At 37.8% G+C, this 17,934-nt stretch overlaps 1 protein-coding gene across 11 annotated transcripts in view; it reads left to right on the top strand.

Annotated features, from left to right (window-relative positions):
- Positions 1-16,448, top strand: part of LOC143908149 (RNA binding protein fox-1 homolog 2) — a 270,571-nt gene extending 254,123 nt beyond the window's left edge. For 7 of the 11 annotated variants that reach the window (XM_077425520.1, XM_077425521.1, XM_077425524.1 and 4 more), the window contains 4 exons: positions 26-52; positions 8,412-8,578; positions 10,231-10,294; positions 10,967-16,448. In XM_077425520.1, coding sequence (XP_077281646.1) covers positions 26-52; positions 8,412-8,578; positions 10,231-10,294; positions 10,967-11,011 — 303 coding nt within the window. In that variant the 3' untranslated portion in view covers positions 11,012-16,448. Of the gene's footprint in view, positions 1-25; positions 53-1,263; positions 1,285-8,411; positions 8,579-10,230; positions 10,295-10,966 lie in introns of all 11 variants that reach the window. The other 4 variants (XM_077425516.1, XM_077425515.1, XM_077425518.1 and 1 more) reach the window with 2 other exon arrangements.
- The last annotated feature ends 1,486 nt before the right edge of the window (positions 16,449-17,934 follow it).

Raw genomic sequence — 17,934 nt, 5'->3', positions numbered from 1 at the left:
TAATCTCTTGGGTGGACCCGTTTAGCTGGAATGGCCTCAAGCAACAGCTGACGTTAGTTGACACACATTTTGCCAGGCTTGCACATACGAGAGAACGCCGAGAGACAAACCGATAACAATTATACGCCATCCCTATATCTCGCGTTCTACATTGTCCCGACTATTCGCCATTCTCATTGTATCTCATTTTTCGCCTGTCTCTTTCGTTCTCTTCCTCTTTTTTTTTCTTTTTCACTTCATTCATGTAAAAATCCCGATGCATCCGACGGCAGGATTAATCGGGAAAAAAAAAAAAAAAAAAAAAAAACAACGAGCACTGCTAACTGTCGAGATGATTATTTCTGTCCCGATGATGCTGTCTCTCCGACACCATTCCCGCGTGAATGGATTTTGCATTCGACCGTTTTGTTGACGTTTTCTTTGAAATTAACTTTTCGTCGAAAAATGTCGAGTTTCAACAGCTACAACTATAACAGACTACTGTTGATAACGAATAGCGCTTCTATTCTTTTGACTCTAATCGCATTACTAATTAGAAATTCTTCTTAATGAGAAATTTAATTTAGTAAAAATTCAAAAAATTCTGAATGAATCGATAAAGTTAAGTTTAAGATTTCAATTTTGCAAAAACGCTATATTAATTAGTAATATAAGAAGTAATGTCTGCTAGATGTTTTTAATAATTAACATAGTTGTTTTTTAACATATATTAATAGAAATATCTTCTTAAGTGAAATTTTCAACAAGAAAAAAAACAGATTTTAAAAGCTGTATTTTTTAATATTAAACATTTCGAGTGTACTATATTATCATGTATATTAACTATCGGATTTGCGATTGTCTTAAGACGTACTATCTTGAGATGAAACTCATTTTTCATTTATATGGAGAATACTCTGCCATCTCTCAATGCGCGCGGCATCTTGTTGCATCTTGTTTGCCTAAATGCATCTTCATCGTGCACCTTCGCGTCGTCTTTGTCCCCGTTTCTCCCCTTTTATATTCTTCTCCCATCATCTTTAGCTGTTTAAAGGGATGATTATTAATCGACGATATACATAATCGCGAGAGAAAAAAAAATATCGTTGGATAAGGATAACGTTAACATGCGTCGATTGTACACAGACTTTTGCGTCGGAAACGGGAGGGTGGGCTTAAAAAAAAGCGAGGACTTAATTCCCTCGTGTAAAAACTCGAGCTCGAGTTTTTCGCCGTCCGGTATCCTTCCGGAATTTCTTTTCAGGTTTGCCGTTTGTGTTTCAGGCTAAAGCGCCCGCCCTGGAGGTAGGAATTAAGGGTCCGCCTGTTCTTCTCTCGTCTTCTCCGTCTGTTTTATCTATACACATCCCTCTTTCTCTCTTTTACTTCTTCAGTCTGTTTTATTCAGTCAGTTCTTTCTATGTTCTTTTTACGTTTTCGTTTGTTCGCAAGATTGAAGTACTCACCGATTGTCGGCGACTACTTAGTTAAACGTGTTCCCAATCCGCTCTTCGCTATAAAAAAAAAAGAAAAAAAGAAAAGTCCCTTCCATGAAAATCTCGCTGTAACTTTTCCTCCGGTGGAAGGTTTAGGGGAGCTGTAGAAGAGTGTTTCAGCTGACGAGGTTTTTCTCCTCCGACCATGTTGCGTTTTTTTTTCTTTTTTTTTTCTATGATCCTCGATTGATATATTAGCGTGAAGACAGCATGTATAATGTCGCCTTTTTCAGTCAGTAGAGCATGCGTCAGCACAGATCTAGAAATACGTCGTAGGAAGCCTATATACGAGTGGAGCAAACATTTTGTGATAAATGCACGCAATTAAGTGTGTCGTTTGGAGTTCCTCAATTTTGAGGGAGCTTGGTATTATGCGGTAGACAAATGACGTAGGCATCGGGTTTCGTGTGATTAGAGCTACGCTAAGGTAGACGGTAGCCATGATTTGTACTTTAATTACATGGTGTTGTAGCGAAGTTAAACACATCACAGTGAAAGTATTTTTTGACAATTAATTAACTACGAAAGTCAGGGATTTTGAATATTTAGCCTTCAATTAGGGACTTACGATCGAAGATTCGTATTTTTAAAGGAATACTTCGATGGGGGAAAATATTCCAATACAACGATCAGTATTTTATTACATTTCCCTATCAACGGAATGAGCTTTAACTACGTATTTATAGAACTTATTCTGAAGATTGACATGACGTAATCGAGTTCGATTAATCTATCATTCTAAGGGAGATTGTCTTACACCGAAAATATGTCTATAAAAATGTCTATAAAACCTAAGCAAATAACACGTATATCACAATCGTAAATGTACACAGGCTGCTAGATATCAAAGCGAAGATCGTTTTGTAGTTATGAATCACTGAGCAATGACCATTTTGTTGGATGCATTATACACACGAATAACTGCTTTAAGAGAGCATCACTGGCAGACATCTCAAAAGTCTTCCGATATTATGGCATTATTGCGCAAATGCCTTGTTATGAACGTCGTAGCGTCAAAATATATTGCTACAAGAATTTTCATGTCTCCTGTAAAGAAATTTATTATGAATATATCGAAAGATTGAAGCGTATTTCGCGCCAAGAATTCTCGCGCAAATTCCAAGGGAAATTTCAACCTTAGAGGAGTAAAGCAACGATGTTAAAATAACATAAAACTATTATTGGACCTTATATTTGTAGAGAAATAACTAAATAAATTTTTTATCTTTATTTGCGAACGATAAAATTTAACATACTGTTTACAGAACAGTTTACATAATTGCAATTATTACTCTTTTGTCGCTACAAATTGTTTGTCAAACAAAAATGAATGTTGAATAAATTGTTCCTCGCTGAGGTTGTGAGTGTAAAAATAAGCTCAGTACCGTGTGTGCACGTAAACAATAATCAAGAGCGATTAACGAGGCGTTAATTGGCGCCAACGGGAAAATGGGATTTTCGCGTCCAGTGAAAATTCGTGATCGGAAAACGTAAACGGTGTCTTCAAACGAGCTCGGTCATAAATTGTTCAGGCGTGCGCGTTGAGAATTTTTCGCGGCTAATTTGGACGTACTCTCAATCTGTGAATTCGACGACCAGCAAAGGCTCCGTCAGTCGCGTGTTTTCGTCGGTGGCAAAAGCCTCGTTCGTACGAGAATTTACGACCCGCCCGCGTAACCGAGTCGGCCCAATTGCCAAGCTCTTCTTCGACTTTGTCGAGAGACCGCCGTAAATCAACGTCATAGAGGAACGCTTGTCATTTAACGACTGACGGGTTCATCCTGGCCAGATCTGCGCGAGGATATTCGTACGTTAAATGTCAACGGCATAACGCAAAATCGCGGTCCATGTATTCTAAGTATTTATATAAATTTTCTTTATTTTCTCTTCTTTTAAGACATTCATCGTGAAATTTAAATTTAAAGTGTAAGGAAAAAACATATGAATATAGAAATATGACAGCTTGTCGCGCGTATCTTAAATACATAATAATCTTCATAGAATTATGATTATAGTCCGCCAGATTTAAAAAAAAGAAAGACGTGGTAATAATTGTATTCTATATATAACTTTCAATTTCGTAGAAATTTAATTTTCTATTACTATGATAATTTTACTTTTATCACGTCAAGTATAATGTAGATTGGTCTACGTTCATAAAAATACGAACAAATACATAGTTAATATTTTCATGAGTAGCAATTCAATGTATAAAGCGATTAAACAACATCAAGACTCGAGATCAGCTTTGGGAATCGTGGAAAGTTCGCTAAGTGTCTAGCTTATTTAACTTTTGTTCTTTTTTCAGGGGATTGAACGCCATACCCGCGAAATATTTCGAAAGTCTTTTCGTTAGTTAGCCCTTAATTGAGGACTCGTTGGACTTGCAGAGACGTTTCAATCAGCGAGTAACATATGTGTATAAATAGACCGTGTATTTGTATTCTGTAATTGGCAAAAGATATTCTTACCTTCTTGTTATCCACCGGATATTTTTGTAGTCGCAAATAAAAATTAGATTTTTAGCTTTTTCTTATTAATATATATCTTAACGCTAATAAAAGGTACATCAAGAAAGAAGAAGAGCGAAGAGATGGAGAACCCAAGTAGCTCGAAAGAAAACATACCGGTCTCTCCTTCTTTCGTAACTGATGCTGTAGTCTTCAATTATTAAAATCGATTAGACGCTCAGAATTGCAGTTTTTATTATTACGACGTGAAATGTTCGCTAATACGCGCGAGAAAGTTAAGGTGTTAGATTCAACGTTGCTACAAATTTTATTGATAATAAAAGATAGCAATCATTACTGAATAACATTTTTAATAATGTTAAAACAAAACAATGAATAACATGTTTACTGTTCTTCTTTTAGAAAATTCTAAAATTGATAACAAAGCGGGTTACACAATTATATTCTCTTTGCATTACCAGACGTGCATCCAAGCGCTAAGCAAAGCTTACTTTCCACGACCTCCGTCACCGTTAGGATTTAATTGTTAAGCGTTTCACCTGTACCACAATGTAAATAGAGGTTTCGAGTCTGCGGTTACGCCGTTTAACGGGCCACCTCGGACGCGGGCGGAAAGTACGAAGCGCGAGAATGGACGTGACGCGACGCGAAGAAAAAGTAGACTCGCGAGTCCGACCACAACGAGGCGCTGAATCGACATATATGTATAACTGCGAGATAAAAAGCTATAATCACCACGGTGATTTCGCACGTGACAAAGACCGTTTTTTGCCGCGATCTCGACACTTCCGGTCGGTTGCCTCCGGAAATTGAATTCGCGAGAAATTATTGTCCCCTTGTTTCCGACGATATTTCATCGAATCATTGTGATCGTACACGCTTGGAAGGATTACATAATTCTCGTCGCGGTAGGATCGAATCATCGTAGGAGGACCACACGTCCGTCGCCGCCCCTTTGACGAAACCTCCACGTATTTTGAACAGTTTGAGAACGAAATTTCGTCCGAGAAAATCCGCGGAGTAATTTGGCGCCTCTCGCTGCGCTTTTCAATACTCGTCGTCCTGTTTTCTTCCCGGTAGCAAAACAGCTCGTTCGCCGCGTTGCCCCACCTACCCCTTCGCTGTCTCTTTTCGTGACAAAATGTCGAATAACAACTCGTTCCTGACCGCCGAAAGTTTCTGGCGCCGACTAAATCGTGTTTTCGTCGCGATACGTGAGCCGGCCAGCCAATTCGCGCTGCAAATCGCTGCTTCCAGCCCGTTATTCGCTGCGATGTCAAAAATTATTGAACGCTCGATAACACTGTCGTTCTTGCGGAATTACGGGCGACTCTGTTCGAAAATTTTACTTTTCGTCTGCATTATTAACTCGTTGCGCACTGCACGCATAATATTCTACTCTTTCGTCTAGATTCTTTGATCCAAGAAAAATGTCTTCTCAGTAAAAGTCACATCACTTTTCAAACTTTTCAATTTTCAAATATCTGCTGAAGTATTTAGCTATTAGTTTTAGCTATCAAACCTCAAGTTAATATTTTAAAACTTGAAAATTTTTAATTTCATAAATGTTAATTGAATGCTAATTAATGTTAATAAATGCATAATTAATGCTTCAATATTTTTACTCGGCATAAAACTCGATTTCCAATTTTGTAAAGAACTTATAAACGAATTGAAGACGGACTCAGTAGGTGGTTTCAGTATTGTTGGATTCTTTTTCATATACGATTTCTTCCATTAAACAATAACGAATCTTATCTGATTAGCGGCGCACGATGCGGGCAACGCTCATTCCTTTATAACTGCGAACAACCAGATTTAGTATTCAGAGAATTCCTGCAATACATTTTGCATTGCTTTCCTTTTATTAATTATGAAATAACTATATTGATCAGTGCGGACTGTATAATAATGCTTGACGTTTCAAAATTATGAGTGGCAGTGCTATAATATTCCTTTTGTATTGTCGGTCTTTGTGTTAATATTGAGGTAATGAAATGATAATTCATCTATTTAATATTTAAGTGAAGTTTTTTTTTCATCGAATAGCAATAGCTAATATTAAATTGTACATAAAATAACATATTAGCAATTTACGTGGAACACAGATTTGTTGGCAAATTCATCCACGCGGCGATTTTTGATTAATTACACTATTCAACCTTAATTTTTATCGTGAAATATTCGGCTACATAAGTTTTAAGTAAATTCTACGAAAAAACAAAAGTCATCATTTATGTAAGATGTAAAATTGTGATTGTTCCGTTAACTATTTATTATACTAATTTCTATAATATGCTATAATTACGTACTATTAAATATTGTACTATTTATAACGCATCTTCCATAATTACGCAAGATTACGTATAATTCTACAATAAATTAACGATGTGACTTAACAATCGGGTTTAAAACGGGGAACTTAATCCCCGGGCTTTCATCAGGAAGCACTCTTGACACGACGTTTGAGCAAACTGCATTCGAGTTTAGGTCAAACGCGCGAAATGGAAATGTCATGGAAATCGCAAGCATCTGAGCGCGCGCGTGTTACGTTGTCGCGTAATGGAATACGTATACATTGGCGTATATCGGATTGCGCATCCTAGATGCATGCGCATAGATCTCTCGCCATCATTCCGGCGCCAATAAGTAACGCGCTCAACAGCCTTATTCTTCAACGGGCATAAATCCCCCTGGTACATCGAGCGAGATTTCGATGTTGCGTGTAAACACACTTATGGGATTCGCTATTTAAACATCCGTAGTTATTTCCAGCTACGTCGTACCTAACCATGGACGGCCCTTTTGAGATTCACTTAAGTGAGTTTACTTACTGCCTGGAGCACAATAATTTCAACACACGGTCAACACTCTAGAAAGGTCCAAGCAATTATTTATTGTATCATATTGAGAATTTTCTTTTTCGCTTATTTCTATGGTTTTGTTGTTGAAACAAAACTCCGCGTTCCACACTCTGTATTACTTAGGCAAAAGTGTTTTCAGGATCACTTTTCAAGCAGACACTTGGAAATTCTTTTCCATCGGCCAGGCCTGCGTCGAGTTTGGAAAAAAGAAGAAGCCCGACGATTCGTCGTCCTAATTCTTTTCTATTTCGTATATATTGTAGTTTTCCTTTTATCTTGCACCGTGGCTACTTTCATGAATCTTCATGTTGCATGACATTTTTACATCTCTCCGTTCATTCGTTTCATTGACGTTTATTTAATATGGAACAAAAAGAGTATCCGCGTGTCGAAAAAGTTTCCAAAATACATTTTTCTCTCCTTCGTCATTTTAATGTGTACGAAAAATAGTTTCGAGATTAGTAAACGATATAGAATCTTTATTTTTAATACACGTTTCTCTGTTTATTTTAGGACTCATAATTAGAAAGTGGAATGTTTGCATTATCGCGAAATTTCATTCGATAGTATATATATAGTCGCTTGGTTTCATAAATAAATTAAATATTATCAGTTTCGACCAGATCATGTGTTCCTTGTAAATAAAATATCCCCCTCGGAGCTTGTATAAAATACAATTTCGAGTGTCACAGTTAGTTATATGCTCGAAATGTTTGAATACCCATCGCACTGACATTTTTAAAACAGCGAGAAAAATGCGATGCAAAGGTTTTCGACAGTATTTTTATTTCTATATATTCAAGCCTGAAAATGTCACTCGGTTGTTGCATCTCGCTGTTCTATCGATGTCGCAACGAACAACACTGATGCGTTTCACGTAGTAATTGTACATAGAAAACGTTAGCAAACAGACAATATAACACGTTCCATTTATTTTGAAAATTGACTTATCGAGACAAATTTTGAGATATTAATTTTATTAAAGATGTAACAAGATCTGAAAAAACTACAAAACATGTGTAATGTTGCATAGTTGCAAAAAATATTTTAGAAAGTGATCCCGCTAACGTTAAAATGAAGTAGTCCTGATTTTTTAAAGGTTTTAAAGTATTTTTTTTATTGTATACAGCAAAATTACACATGCTGATGTATGTCATTCACAGTTGTGTTTTATTAATTATTATATTATTAATTAATATCTGACATTTAAATCGTTTTTAATTAAAACTATATTTCTTTCGCATCAAGTAGACTGTCACATCGATCAATTGAGGCTACGATTGGAAAAAAGTGCACATTCATTTGAAGTTTCTGTTTGATTTTATTGAATACTTTGTAGAAGTAACTGTGCAGTTTTATTGATAATGGCTGTATAATTATGAGTATTAACATTCTCCCGCTGTTCTGTGCCACTTTTCCAGCCGCAATTGTCATTGTGTATTTTACGCGAAGTTAGAGCCACGGATCTAGAGCTACGTTTTCTGTGTGCAACGAGCCTCTAAGAACGATCGTATTAGTATCGTTTCTCGCTGAGATCATCCTCTCTGTCTGTCTTCGAGCTTGCTTGAGCCTTGCATGGCGGGTCATGATTGTTGTTTCAGGCCGCTGCAGCGGCAGCCGCAGCATCACCGTTGTTGAAGACACCACTATCAACGGCACAGCAAGCTACCTACGCAGCTGCAGCAACCTACACGGCGGTGGCTGCGCGCGCATACGGCGCAGCTGCAGCTGCGGCACAACCGGTCGCAGGATATGCCGCAGTCGCGGGGTAAGTGTACCACATTTTCACCCGTGAAACCCCCGTGTATATGTACTCTCACTCACCACGAATCCTCCAGGATCCTCTCTCTCTCTCTCTCTCTTCCTCTTTCCCTCTCCTTCTCTGCCATTCGATATATAGGGCATCCCAGATTTAGCGAGCCAGTTTCCGTCCACGGATTATTTAACAAAACTCGAGTCAGTTTTTTAACGAGAATGTGTAACTTTTAATATTGAATTATTCATCTCTCTCTCTCTCTCTCTCTCTGCCACTGATCTTATTTAATAGAAAAATCTGTTGGCACGAAGTACGTGCAAAATTAAATTAAAATGATTCTGAATTGATTAAATGTGGCTTGGCAAATTTAGAAATAAGCTCGTGCGATGCCGAAAGAAGCATAGATCTCCGCGAAGAGAAGAAAACTTTTCGAACTCGTTCCTTTTATTCCTCTTATTGTTAGAGAGAGGAAGCTTTGCGACTTTTCTTCGCGAGCACGCTTTTCTCGTGAGATCTCCAGGTTTTTCCTTTGAAATGGCGCTTCATTTATTTTGTACGAATGATTTATATCTCTTATTTAGCGTCTATATATCACTATATTATATTTGAGACACTGTTTAATGTTCGTCGTATTATTGTAATATTTCTCAATTATACGTACATTTAAATTGATATATTAAAGCAAGAATCGTATAAAATACATTTTGAGAAATATATGATAACTGATGTTTGCATTCTTAAAAAATACATGACAACTTAATAAATTAGAATTTATCATCATTATTAGGGATCACGCGGAATATTCACACTTTTTGATAACTAGTACTCTCCGAGCTCATTCTCGTAACAATCCTCGCTCGGCACATTCGGAATTATAACGCATATTGTCTTCGTTATCGATAAGAAGAGCCATGATTCTCCCATCATAGCTGTGGTCAGTATGCAGATCTCATACCGACACGCAGATGAGATACATACGTGTATAGATTTGGTGGACGCTTTGAAGTCATCGGCTCGACCCCATTACGAGAGTGAGGTCGAGGTATATATCACGTATTGAACATCGCAATGAATTACCTTCATCCCACTATCCTTAATGATGTTCACCATCCTCTTTTATATTTGCCAGCAACCTCTATTCCTCATTCCTTTTTCAGCTTCATATATATATATATATATATATATATATATATATATATATATAAAATGTCAATTTTCCGAAGAAGGAGAATTATATCAATTATTAACAGAATTATAACACGAAAAGTCCGTTCCTTGCAGCAAATCCCGACGTCGCGGACGACCTCTTAGGAGTCGCAGATACGTTCCCGAAATCCAGACCCGTCCCGATAGTCCCGCCGATAGTCCAGACACATCCCCCGAGAAATCTTAAAACGCGCTTAAATGTACTTCGCGTCGGTATCCAACGGAGGAAATATCAAGTACAAAAAAAATATGAGTATTTTAGAAACGATTTCATATCTAACGCGTTCCATACATCGCGCTTCCGGCGCGCTTTCCATGTTTTATTCAATTTCCTCTTCCGATCTTCCTCGCGGAATACACCGCCGGGAAAATCGGAAGGATATGCATGCATGAAAATCGTTCGAGTTGAACGAGAAGAGCTCACGGTATTAACAATCGACTCTTTATTGTTCTTCCAGCTACGGGCGTGAATACGCCGATCCCTACCTCGGACATGGAATCGGACCTGTGGCGGGTTACGGGGTAAGAAGGAGAGGAACTTCGATTACGGAGTGTATTTTCACGATTTCATTTAACGGTAGTGCCGCTAAATCGCGCGCATAGATCTACCGCCCTTCCTCCCCGCGCGTGCCCCGCTACCGTATGGGAGGAGAATGAAGCATCCCGTTATTACGCAATAAATAACAGGCGCTAGGAAAAGACCACCTCGGCGCGTTTCACTCACATATGAATTATTAATGCCGAGCATTTTCAACTTACGGGAACCGTGTCGCGGCGAAAGTTAATGGCTCGTGCTCCCATCGCGCGCATTTATCCTCAAACGCGACTATTCGCGGAGACCGCCGGTCTCGGTTTGCTCGGCGAACGCCAACCGTAACGTATTGTGTAAATGACGGGGAATGACCGAACGAGATGAGTGCGCGCCGCGCTCCGTAGGGTAGTTTATCATTTCCGACAAACTCAATTTAACGTGGCAATAATTAAATATTTTTTTTTAGCTCGATCTCGTTAGTTTATGAGTAGAAAGTCCCGTGTTACGTCGTGATGTCGTGGCCGTAATTTAAAGCCTATTTGGCCTTTGGTCTTTGTAAATTTTTCAGTTCTCGAAACAAACGCTCGCGTTTAACACTGAATGTTATTTTGCGCTGTGTGTACCACCCCGAAATTATATCTCATGAATTTTTATCCTTACAGGCAACAGTATACAGAGGTGGCTACAACAGGTTCACGCCATACTAAATGGATCGTTGATAGCAGAGCGCGAGAGCCTTCCAAGTTATACTCAGCAGAACATGACCAGACACGAGTCGACACAATCATCACCGTCATTTTTTGCCATCATCGAGATCACCCACGAGACGACGAGCCTGAACTCACGCATGCTGATTTGCCGGTTTTACTCCCAACTTTGCGACTCATGAAGACACGAAACCGTTCTCGACACCCTCGACGCCGAAATCGCCCGAAATCGGAACGTAACTGCTGTTAACATAATAAACTAGCGAAACACCGTCAAATCTTCAAATAGTACCTTCGAAAATATATGAACGGCGACTGAAGTGGGCGAGAAAAATCGATCTGTAAACGTAGCGGCAGCGTTGAGGTCGGCGCATCCGAAGTGTCGAGTCGTGTTCGGCCGGAAGTCGCTTCTAAGTCGCCTCTAAGTCGCTCCTCTGCCAGCAGCTATTCGCAGGGGAGAGACTTTCTACCTGACTCCGTTTCCATCCGATCAATCGGTCTGAGCAAATTGAACTGAATTTCGAATATTGAAATTGAAATAAAATTAATGGCAATGCTTCTCGCACTTTCGAATTTTATCGCACAAAATAATTTTTGATAACACCATCACATTTCTCTATATTTGTCATATATTCTTGACACATTTGATATGATTCCAAGCGTTTTAATCTTGCGAAATGTTTCACGAGTCACTAAATTAAATATAACATAATATAGTAGTAACGTTATATTTCTTTCTCTCTCTGTTGTTAATAATTTTTATAAAACGCATTAATGTGTTGTGATATTACGTCTGATACGATACATGATTCATGCACGTTTGCCCATTTACCGAAATACTTGTAATATAGCTGTACATTTGTAATTATTTCCGCTTAAGTCAACGTTGCACATTACAATTTGCATTCATAGTGTCTAAATTAGCTGATAGATGTTAATAATTTGAGGAGGCTGCTGAATCGAAGAAGTCCTAAACATTTCGCACAAATATTGTAGAACAATTTTACGCAGATTTATTTGGATGATGGAATTAAGATGAGCAAACGCGCGATTACTACTGAATGAATAACCACCACAAAATGACACGTAATATTTTGCTATAGTACGAGATGTAACTTCTCTCTGCTATGGCAGCGAGGCATTGACGATTTCAGTCGACACGAATCGACACGAGGTGATCCGAGAAAGCGAGGTCTTTAGGTAGCTAGTTAAAAAGAAAAAAGAAAAAAAACGACCTAGAAAGAAATAAAGGCATCCACGTGACCGGTAGAATTTCTATGCCAAATATGTGTGTGTATGCGCTTTTGCGCGCGCGTGTGTGTGCGTAGGTTTACGAACTAAAACTCTGTTCTCAGTAAACATAGAAAAGTAGCAAAGAACGGAAGAAGACATGGACAAGAAACGCTTAGACCTCTGAAACAGTATGCCGGATTTTAATTACGTAGGGCTAATCAAATCGATTCTTGCACTGCGATTGACGCACTTTTGATCTTCATTTACCTTCGAAAAATTCGATTAGCGTCTCGACCCTGAATTCTCATTTTGCACGCTCTATTCGCTGACATTTAAGCTAAATTAAAATTATTTCCAAACGCAATTGACAAAATTTCAAACTTTCAACCTAATTGTCTTTATGACTTTGCCAAGACATCAAATATCGATACATTTTGTATTTAATAACAATTTTTAAAGGATCTATTTTGTAGAAATCCTTTTCAATTTTAATTCTATGAAACTTGAATTTGAGACCCGCATATTTAATTCCATAAAATTATTAATGGTTCGAAAAATTCCGCGCAGCATTTTATTACATCTTTTCACGCATGTAACCATAAATAGAGCGGCGAGTTATGTATTGGAGCAGAATACGGTCATATTGTCTCATCAACGCCTCTTCCCTCTTTTCTCTGAGAAGAATCCGCGTCACCGTGATCCCTCCCGTGCCCCCTCTTTCTCCAGTGTGTACTACTTATTTATTTAGTTAAGCGATTGAACAGACATGACAATTTCTTTTTTTTTTTTTTTTTTACTATAATAAACGTTAAGCAGAGTCCACCTCGTAATCGCTAAGCGCAGAATCTTGACGCCAATGAACAAGAATGTAGTAATAGTACGTAAACGAAGTTGTAGAATGCGTCTCTTGGCGTGATTGATCTTGTAAGGTACATCGCAAACGCACGAGGCTCTGCCCGTTATGCTAAGTCGGGACCCTTATTAACCGGCAATAAGCAATATTGTGCGAACAACTTTTTAGCGTAAACGTTGCATACTCAGCAGGTCGTTTCGGTTCCTCGATGTCGAAGTGACGCGCGCGCGTGCCTGTAAAACGAACTTGTCTTCTCGTCACAAAGGATGATTAGGTTCAGCTAAATGGCGATCCAATTGTAACGAAATACATCGAGTAATCGGAAACGCCGATACGCGGATAGATACTTTCTATTAAGTAACGTTTCCCTTTTCGTCCTTTTTAGTTGCGAAGTACGATCGACTTTGTGTATCTTGACATTAAAATATAATTTTTGTATTTACATTTAAGGTTTTATGGAAATTCTTTGCTGAACGCACATGACTTTTTATATGAATATATTTTTCATTATTGGATCATTAGTTTATTCGTAGATGGTTGTTCTTACAATAAATCGCCGTCAATTTCGGTTTCTATTCAGATCGGCGTTCTCGGTCACTAGATTTTTTTCTTGTGACACTGCTTCCCGATATACCGGTGCGCTCTATACAGAAAGTAAACGATACTCTATTAACGCAAAAAGGAAAAAATGGTACGCACACTGAGTCGAATGAGTGATATATCTGTTAAATTAATAGTTAAGCGAGGATTTATCGTATATATTATACGTAAAAGGATAAGATATGTTGCGCCACGATACGTTGCGTACGACAGGAATAAGGAGACCGTGTATGCGAACTGATGCGACTGAAGTGCGGAGAGTAAAAAGTAGAAAGAAGACAGAAGGGAGGAGCAAGAACATAAGAAGTGTGAATAGCCAAATATGACAAAGATGTTTTAGAAAGTACGGCAGGTAGTTTGGCCGTCGTTACGTTTTAATCTAATCTTCAACTAGGATTAGGCTAAGCTCTAGGACCTCGGGAGCACTCGAGGCAAGACGACAATTCTCTTTTTTTTTCTCTCGCGAACGTCGTGTACATGTACATAGATCAACATAGATTTTTCGAGCACAAAGATCGTGGAGGAGCGTGCCGAGGAAACGCACTAATTTAGAAAGTACTCTAAACAAGCAAGCAGAAGAAACCACTCAGACATACTCATGATTCTCGTAACGTTAAATTAATGAACGTAGACTAATTAACTGATTACGCAGTAAATACGTAAAACCAGGACGGATTTTGTCGCGGGACGTGATGTACTCGTCGTACGTGAATGACGTGACGGTTGTAGAGTCGTGCGAAACGTGCGTTCGGAGGAAAAAAAAAAGAAATCGAACGAATACGTTTGGAAATAGAGATTTTTCGCAGACGCACTTACCGCGGGTGAGAGCAAGCACACGAGAAAGATTCTGCGAGGTTTATCTCCCTGTATATTGTACACTGTAATTACAATTTATACTTACTCGTAATCGAGACCTTTATCGATAGGCTATTATTATTAGTGGCTAGCGTAATAAGTCAAGCTCAAATTAGCAAGACGGGAGAGTCGCGCGAGACACTTTTTTCCCCCCGCGATTTTTCGTCGCGTCCCATCTTCGTCACGAATGCACAACTTTCTTTCCTCGATTCTCCCTTTCTTTATGCGCGTTACCGTTGCGAGCAGGCCTATCGTACAAGATATTCATAGAATCTAGAGGCTAGATCAGCTCTCTCTTTTTTCCTCCGCCTCCTCCCTCCCTCACATCTCTCCGGTGTTCTTCGTTTCTCCTTTTCGACAATGAAAGAACGTCTCGCGTTCAAGAATTTTATTTTTTGATTAAACAAATTTGCTTTTTATTGGGAAAAGGGAATTGTAAGAGAATTAGTGGGAAATTCTTTCGGCTGTTAAAAACATTGTCTACAAAGAACGCGACATATCTAGATGATAATATAATTTACGAGAAAGTTTAACGACTTCTGCCAAATTTCCGCACGTTTACGTATCTCCATGTCCCGAAAACTCCTCTCTACCGTCACTTTAGTCTTCGATCTTCGTCGAGCGTACCTTCCTTTCCGGATTAAAGAGCTCGTTTCTGCAAGCCGATTTATATTTTAAATAATCCATGAAAGAGATTCATGACATCTTTTAAAATACGGATTAGAACGAAGTGCAAAGAGGATCTCTTCTATCCTGATAAATTAGCGCCGGATGGCAAACGAGGGTCTCGAGCCTGAATTTACAACTCTATAGACGATTGATTTTTACCCTCGATGATGAGACTCAGAGCTAATGGAATCGCGCAATGTAACATAACTCAATGATACGCACCGTACATTATACGTATAATTAATTAATGATAAATACCGTAAAGGGATTTTTAAATGAATCTAGATGAATACATGACTACATAATGACACATCTTACAAGCAACATATCCTAGGTATTTGAGCAGGGCGCTGCCGGGGGATCTCCCTCTTGCCGTACGACTGTAGGATCGACACGAGAATGAACGTATAATTCGATCGACGTCCTAAAGCGAAAACTGTCTCGAGCGGACACGGCAGCGTCGTGCTATTCTTTTTGAATTATTGCAAGAAAAATTAATGAAGGATGTTCCATGACATTAGGACGTTATTATTAATGATATTTCTAGTAACGCGTGCGTGTAAAGTTTAATGTATCTATATATGAGACATGATGCGTGCGTGTGTAACGTGTGCCGTGTGTGCGTGCGTGCGTGACGGATGAGCGAGAACTCGTACCCCTTCTCCACAAATTGGTGAAATCAAGAGCACAAAATTAATTAATCGTTATTACAAGGTAGCCCGAAGACAAAATGACAAATGAAGGAAAAATGTTCAGTGACGTTCGGATCGCTGAGAAAACTGAAACAGCTAAAGTTGCCACCTGTTTTTTCCGATTATCTCGCAGATGTAAAAAAAAAAGAAATCCGCAAAGAGAAACGCCGTTGATATCTCTGTGTCTCCTCGCGGATTTCCTCCTCGTACCGCGCATAAGTGATTTGTATGTGAGGGCCGAGAGTTTAGCGCAATAGCGAGCTCGCAAGAGAAATTAATGGAAATCGGTAAAAGAATAAAAAAAAGAAAAGAGGTATAAGAGAGCAGGAATATATGGTCAACTCGATGAACTTTATTTGCGAAATATTGATAGGAATATAAGGTGTGACGCGTGACACCTTTATCATTGTCTGATTTGATGATATTTTGTAAGTCTGGACCAGTTGTTAGGTTCTTATTAATCCCATAGCGACTTCTTATGGCGTATTTTCTCTGTATATTGTCAATGTTTATTATTAAATATTTTTCAAATAAATCAACGCGTTCTTCTTTCCTACCTTCATATCCAAAGAATTGTGCAAAGATTTAAGGTTCGTCATCGTGTTCAAAGTCTTATTAAAAGCTTAGTTAGATTTAGATTTGATAGATATTTCAACTAGAGATCCAGGCGTTGCGTTATATATATATAAATACCACGAAAATTACGAAAATATCGTCCAAATTAGTTCATGTCCACTTAACGAGGACTTGCTTTTTCAAAATTTTCGTAATATTAATGATTTCAGATTTGTACACGCGTACTTTTTATGTATCTAAGTACGAAATAAGGAAAACCTAATATGGATTTAAAATATAATTTTGAAAAATTGCAACCACATATTAGAACACGATGACGGAATAATCACTGTGACTGTAAGTGATCAAATGAGTCTAACAAAATGACCTAAAAAATATAACTAAAAAAAATAGATAATTTTCAAAAAATCTACTTCTTTAAACAAAGTAAATGAATTATTTTGCATTTATTAATCCCTCCGTTACATGAAATCTGACAATAAATATTATTAGAATAATATAAAATAATGAGCGACAAAACTAAAATTCTGCATATTGACCGAACAGCTGCAACTTTGCAAAAAAATGTCTTATTATTTTATGCATTTTCGCAAAACATTCAACAACGCTGCAATATTAAGTATTGCACACCACACAAAAAAAGGAAATTTTACGAACTTAAAAAGTCGCAATATTATAACAATATATATATATATAGTGATAATATTTTAATGACTCTTTACATGATATTATTTCTTATGTATTTTAACAAATTAGTCGACAACAAACAATATTAGAATGATGCTATAATTTAGGACAACGAGAAAGAAATAGCACACATTGACACAGCATAGAAAGTTAGAAATTCGGCAGATCTCAAGCAGAAATGTATATGTATATATTTTATTCTCTTCACTAATTTAACAAATTAACTAATAAACTAAATACATCTCACTTTTACACAAAAAGCGATAAGTGCCGTCGGGTCGGGCACCGTTTAGTTAGCTGAAAGATTATACTAGCTCTCAAATGTGACGAACGACTTAGATATACAAGACTACTTAGATACAAGAATCTCGAGAAATACGAAAGTTTATTTTAACATTGTTATGTGTCCGTTAATGCAAATCATGCTCTCTCAAACGAGATTTGACAATAAAGAGTTTTAAAATGCTGTTGCATACGTTTTACATTTCAGTAAGTATGCGAAACTTTCTGCCGCATTTTGCGTTTGCATAAATTATTCAAAAGAACATAATTAATATAACTATATTAATAATTAGATTAATAGAATACTGTAATCTAAAATAATAGTTAAAAAATAGCAAGAATTTAATTATGCATCAGTAGAGACGTTAGAAGACAATTTAAGTTAATAGAAGAATTAAGTCGGATGATAAAGTAGGCGAAACTCAGGTTTCGCACCGCGAAATCTCGGAAATTTACTCCTGATATATCAGGAAAGC

Source organism: Temnothorax americanus, unplaced genomic scaffold (genome assembly GCF_048541705.1).
Source record: "Temnothorax americanus isolate GAGA-0224 unplaced genomic scaffold, ASM4854170v1 Scaffold9, whole genome shotgun sequence".
NCBI lineage: Eukaryota > Metazoa > Arthropoda > Insecta > Hymenoptera > Formicidae > Temnothorax > Temnothorax americanus.
This window is presented reverse-complemented; position numbering and strand designations above follow the sequence as displayed.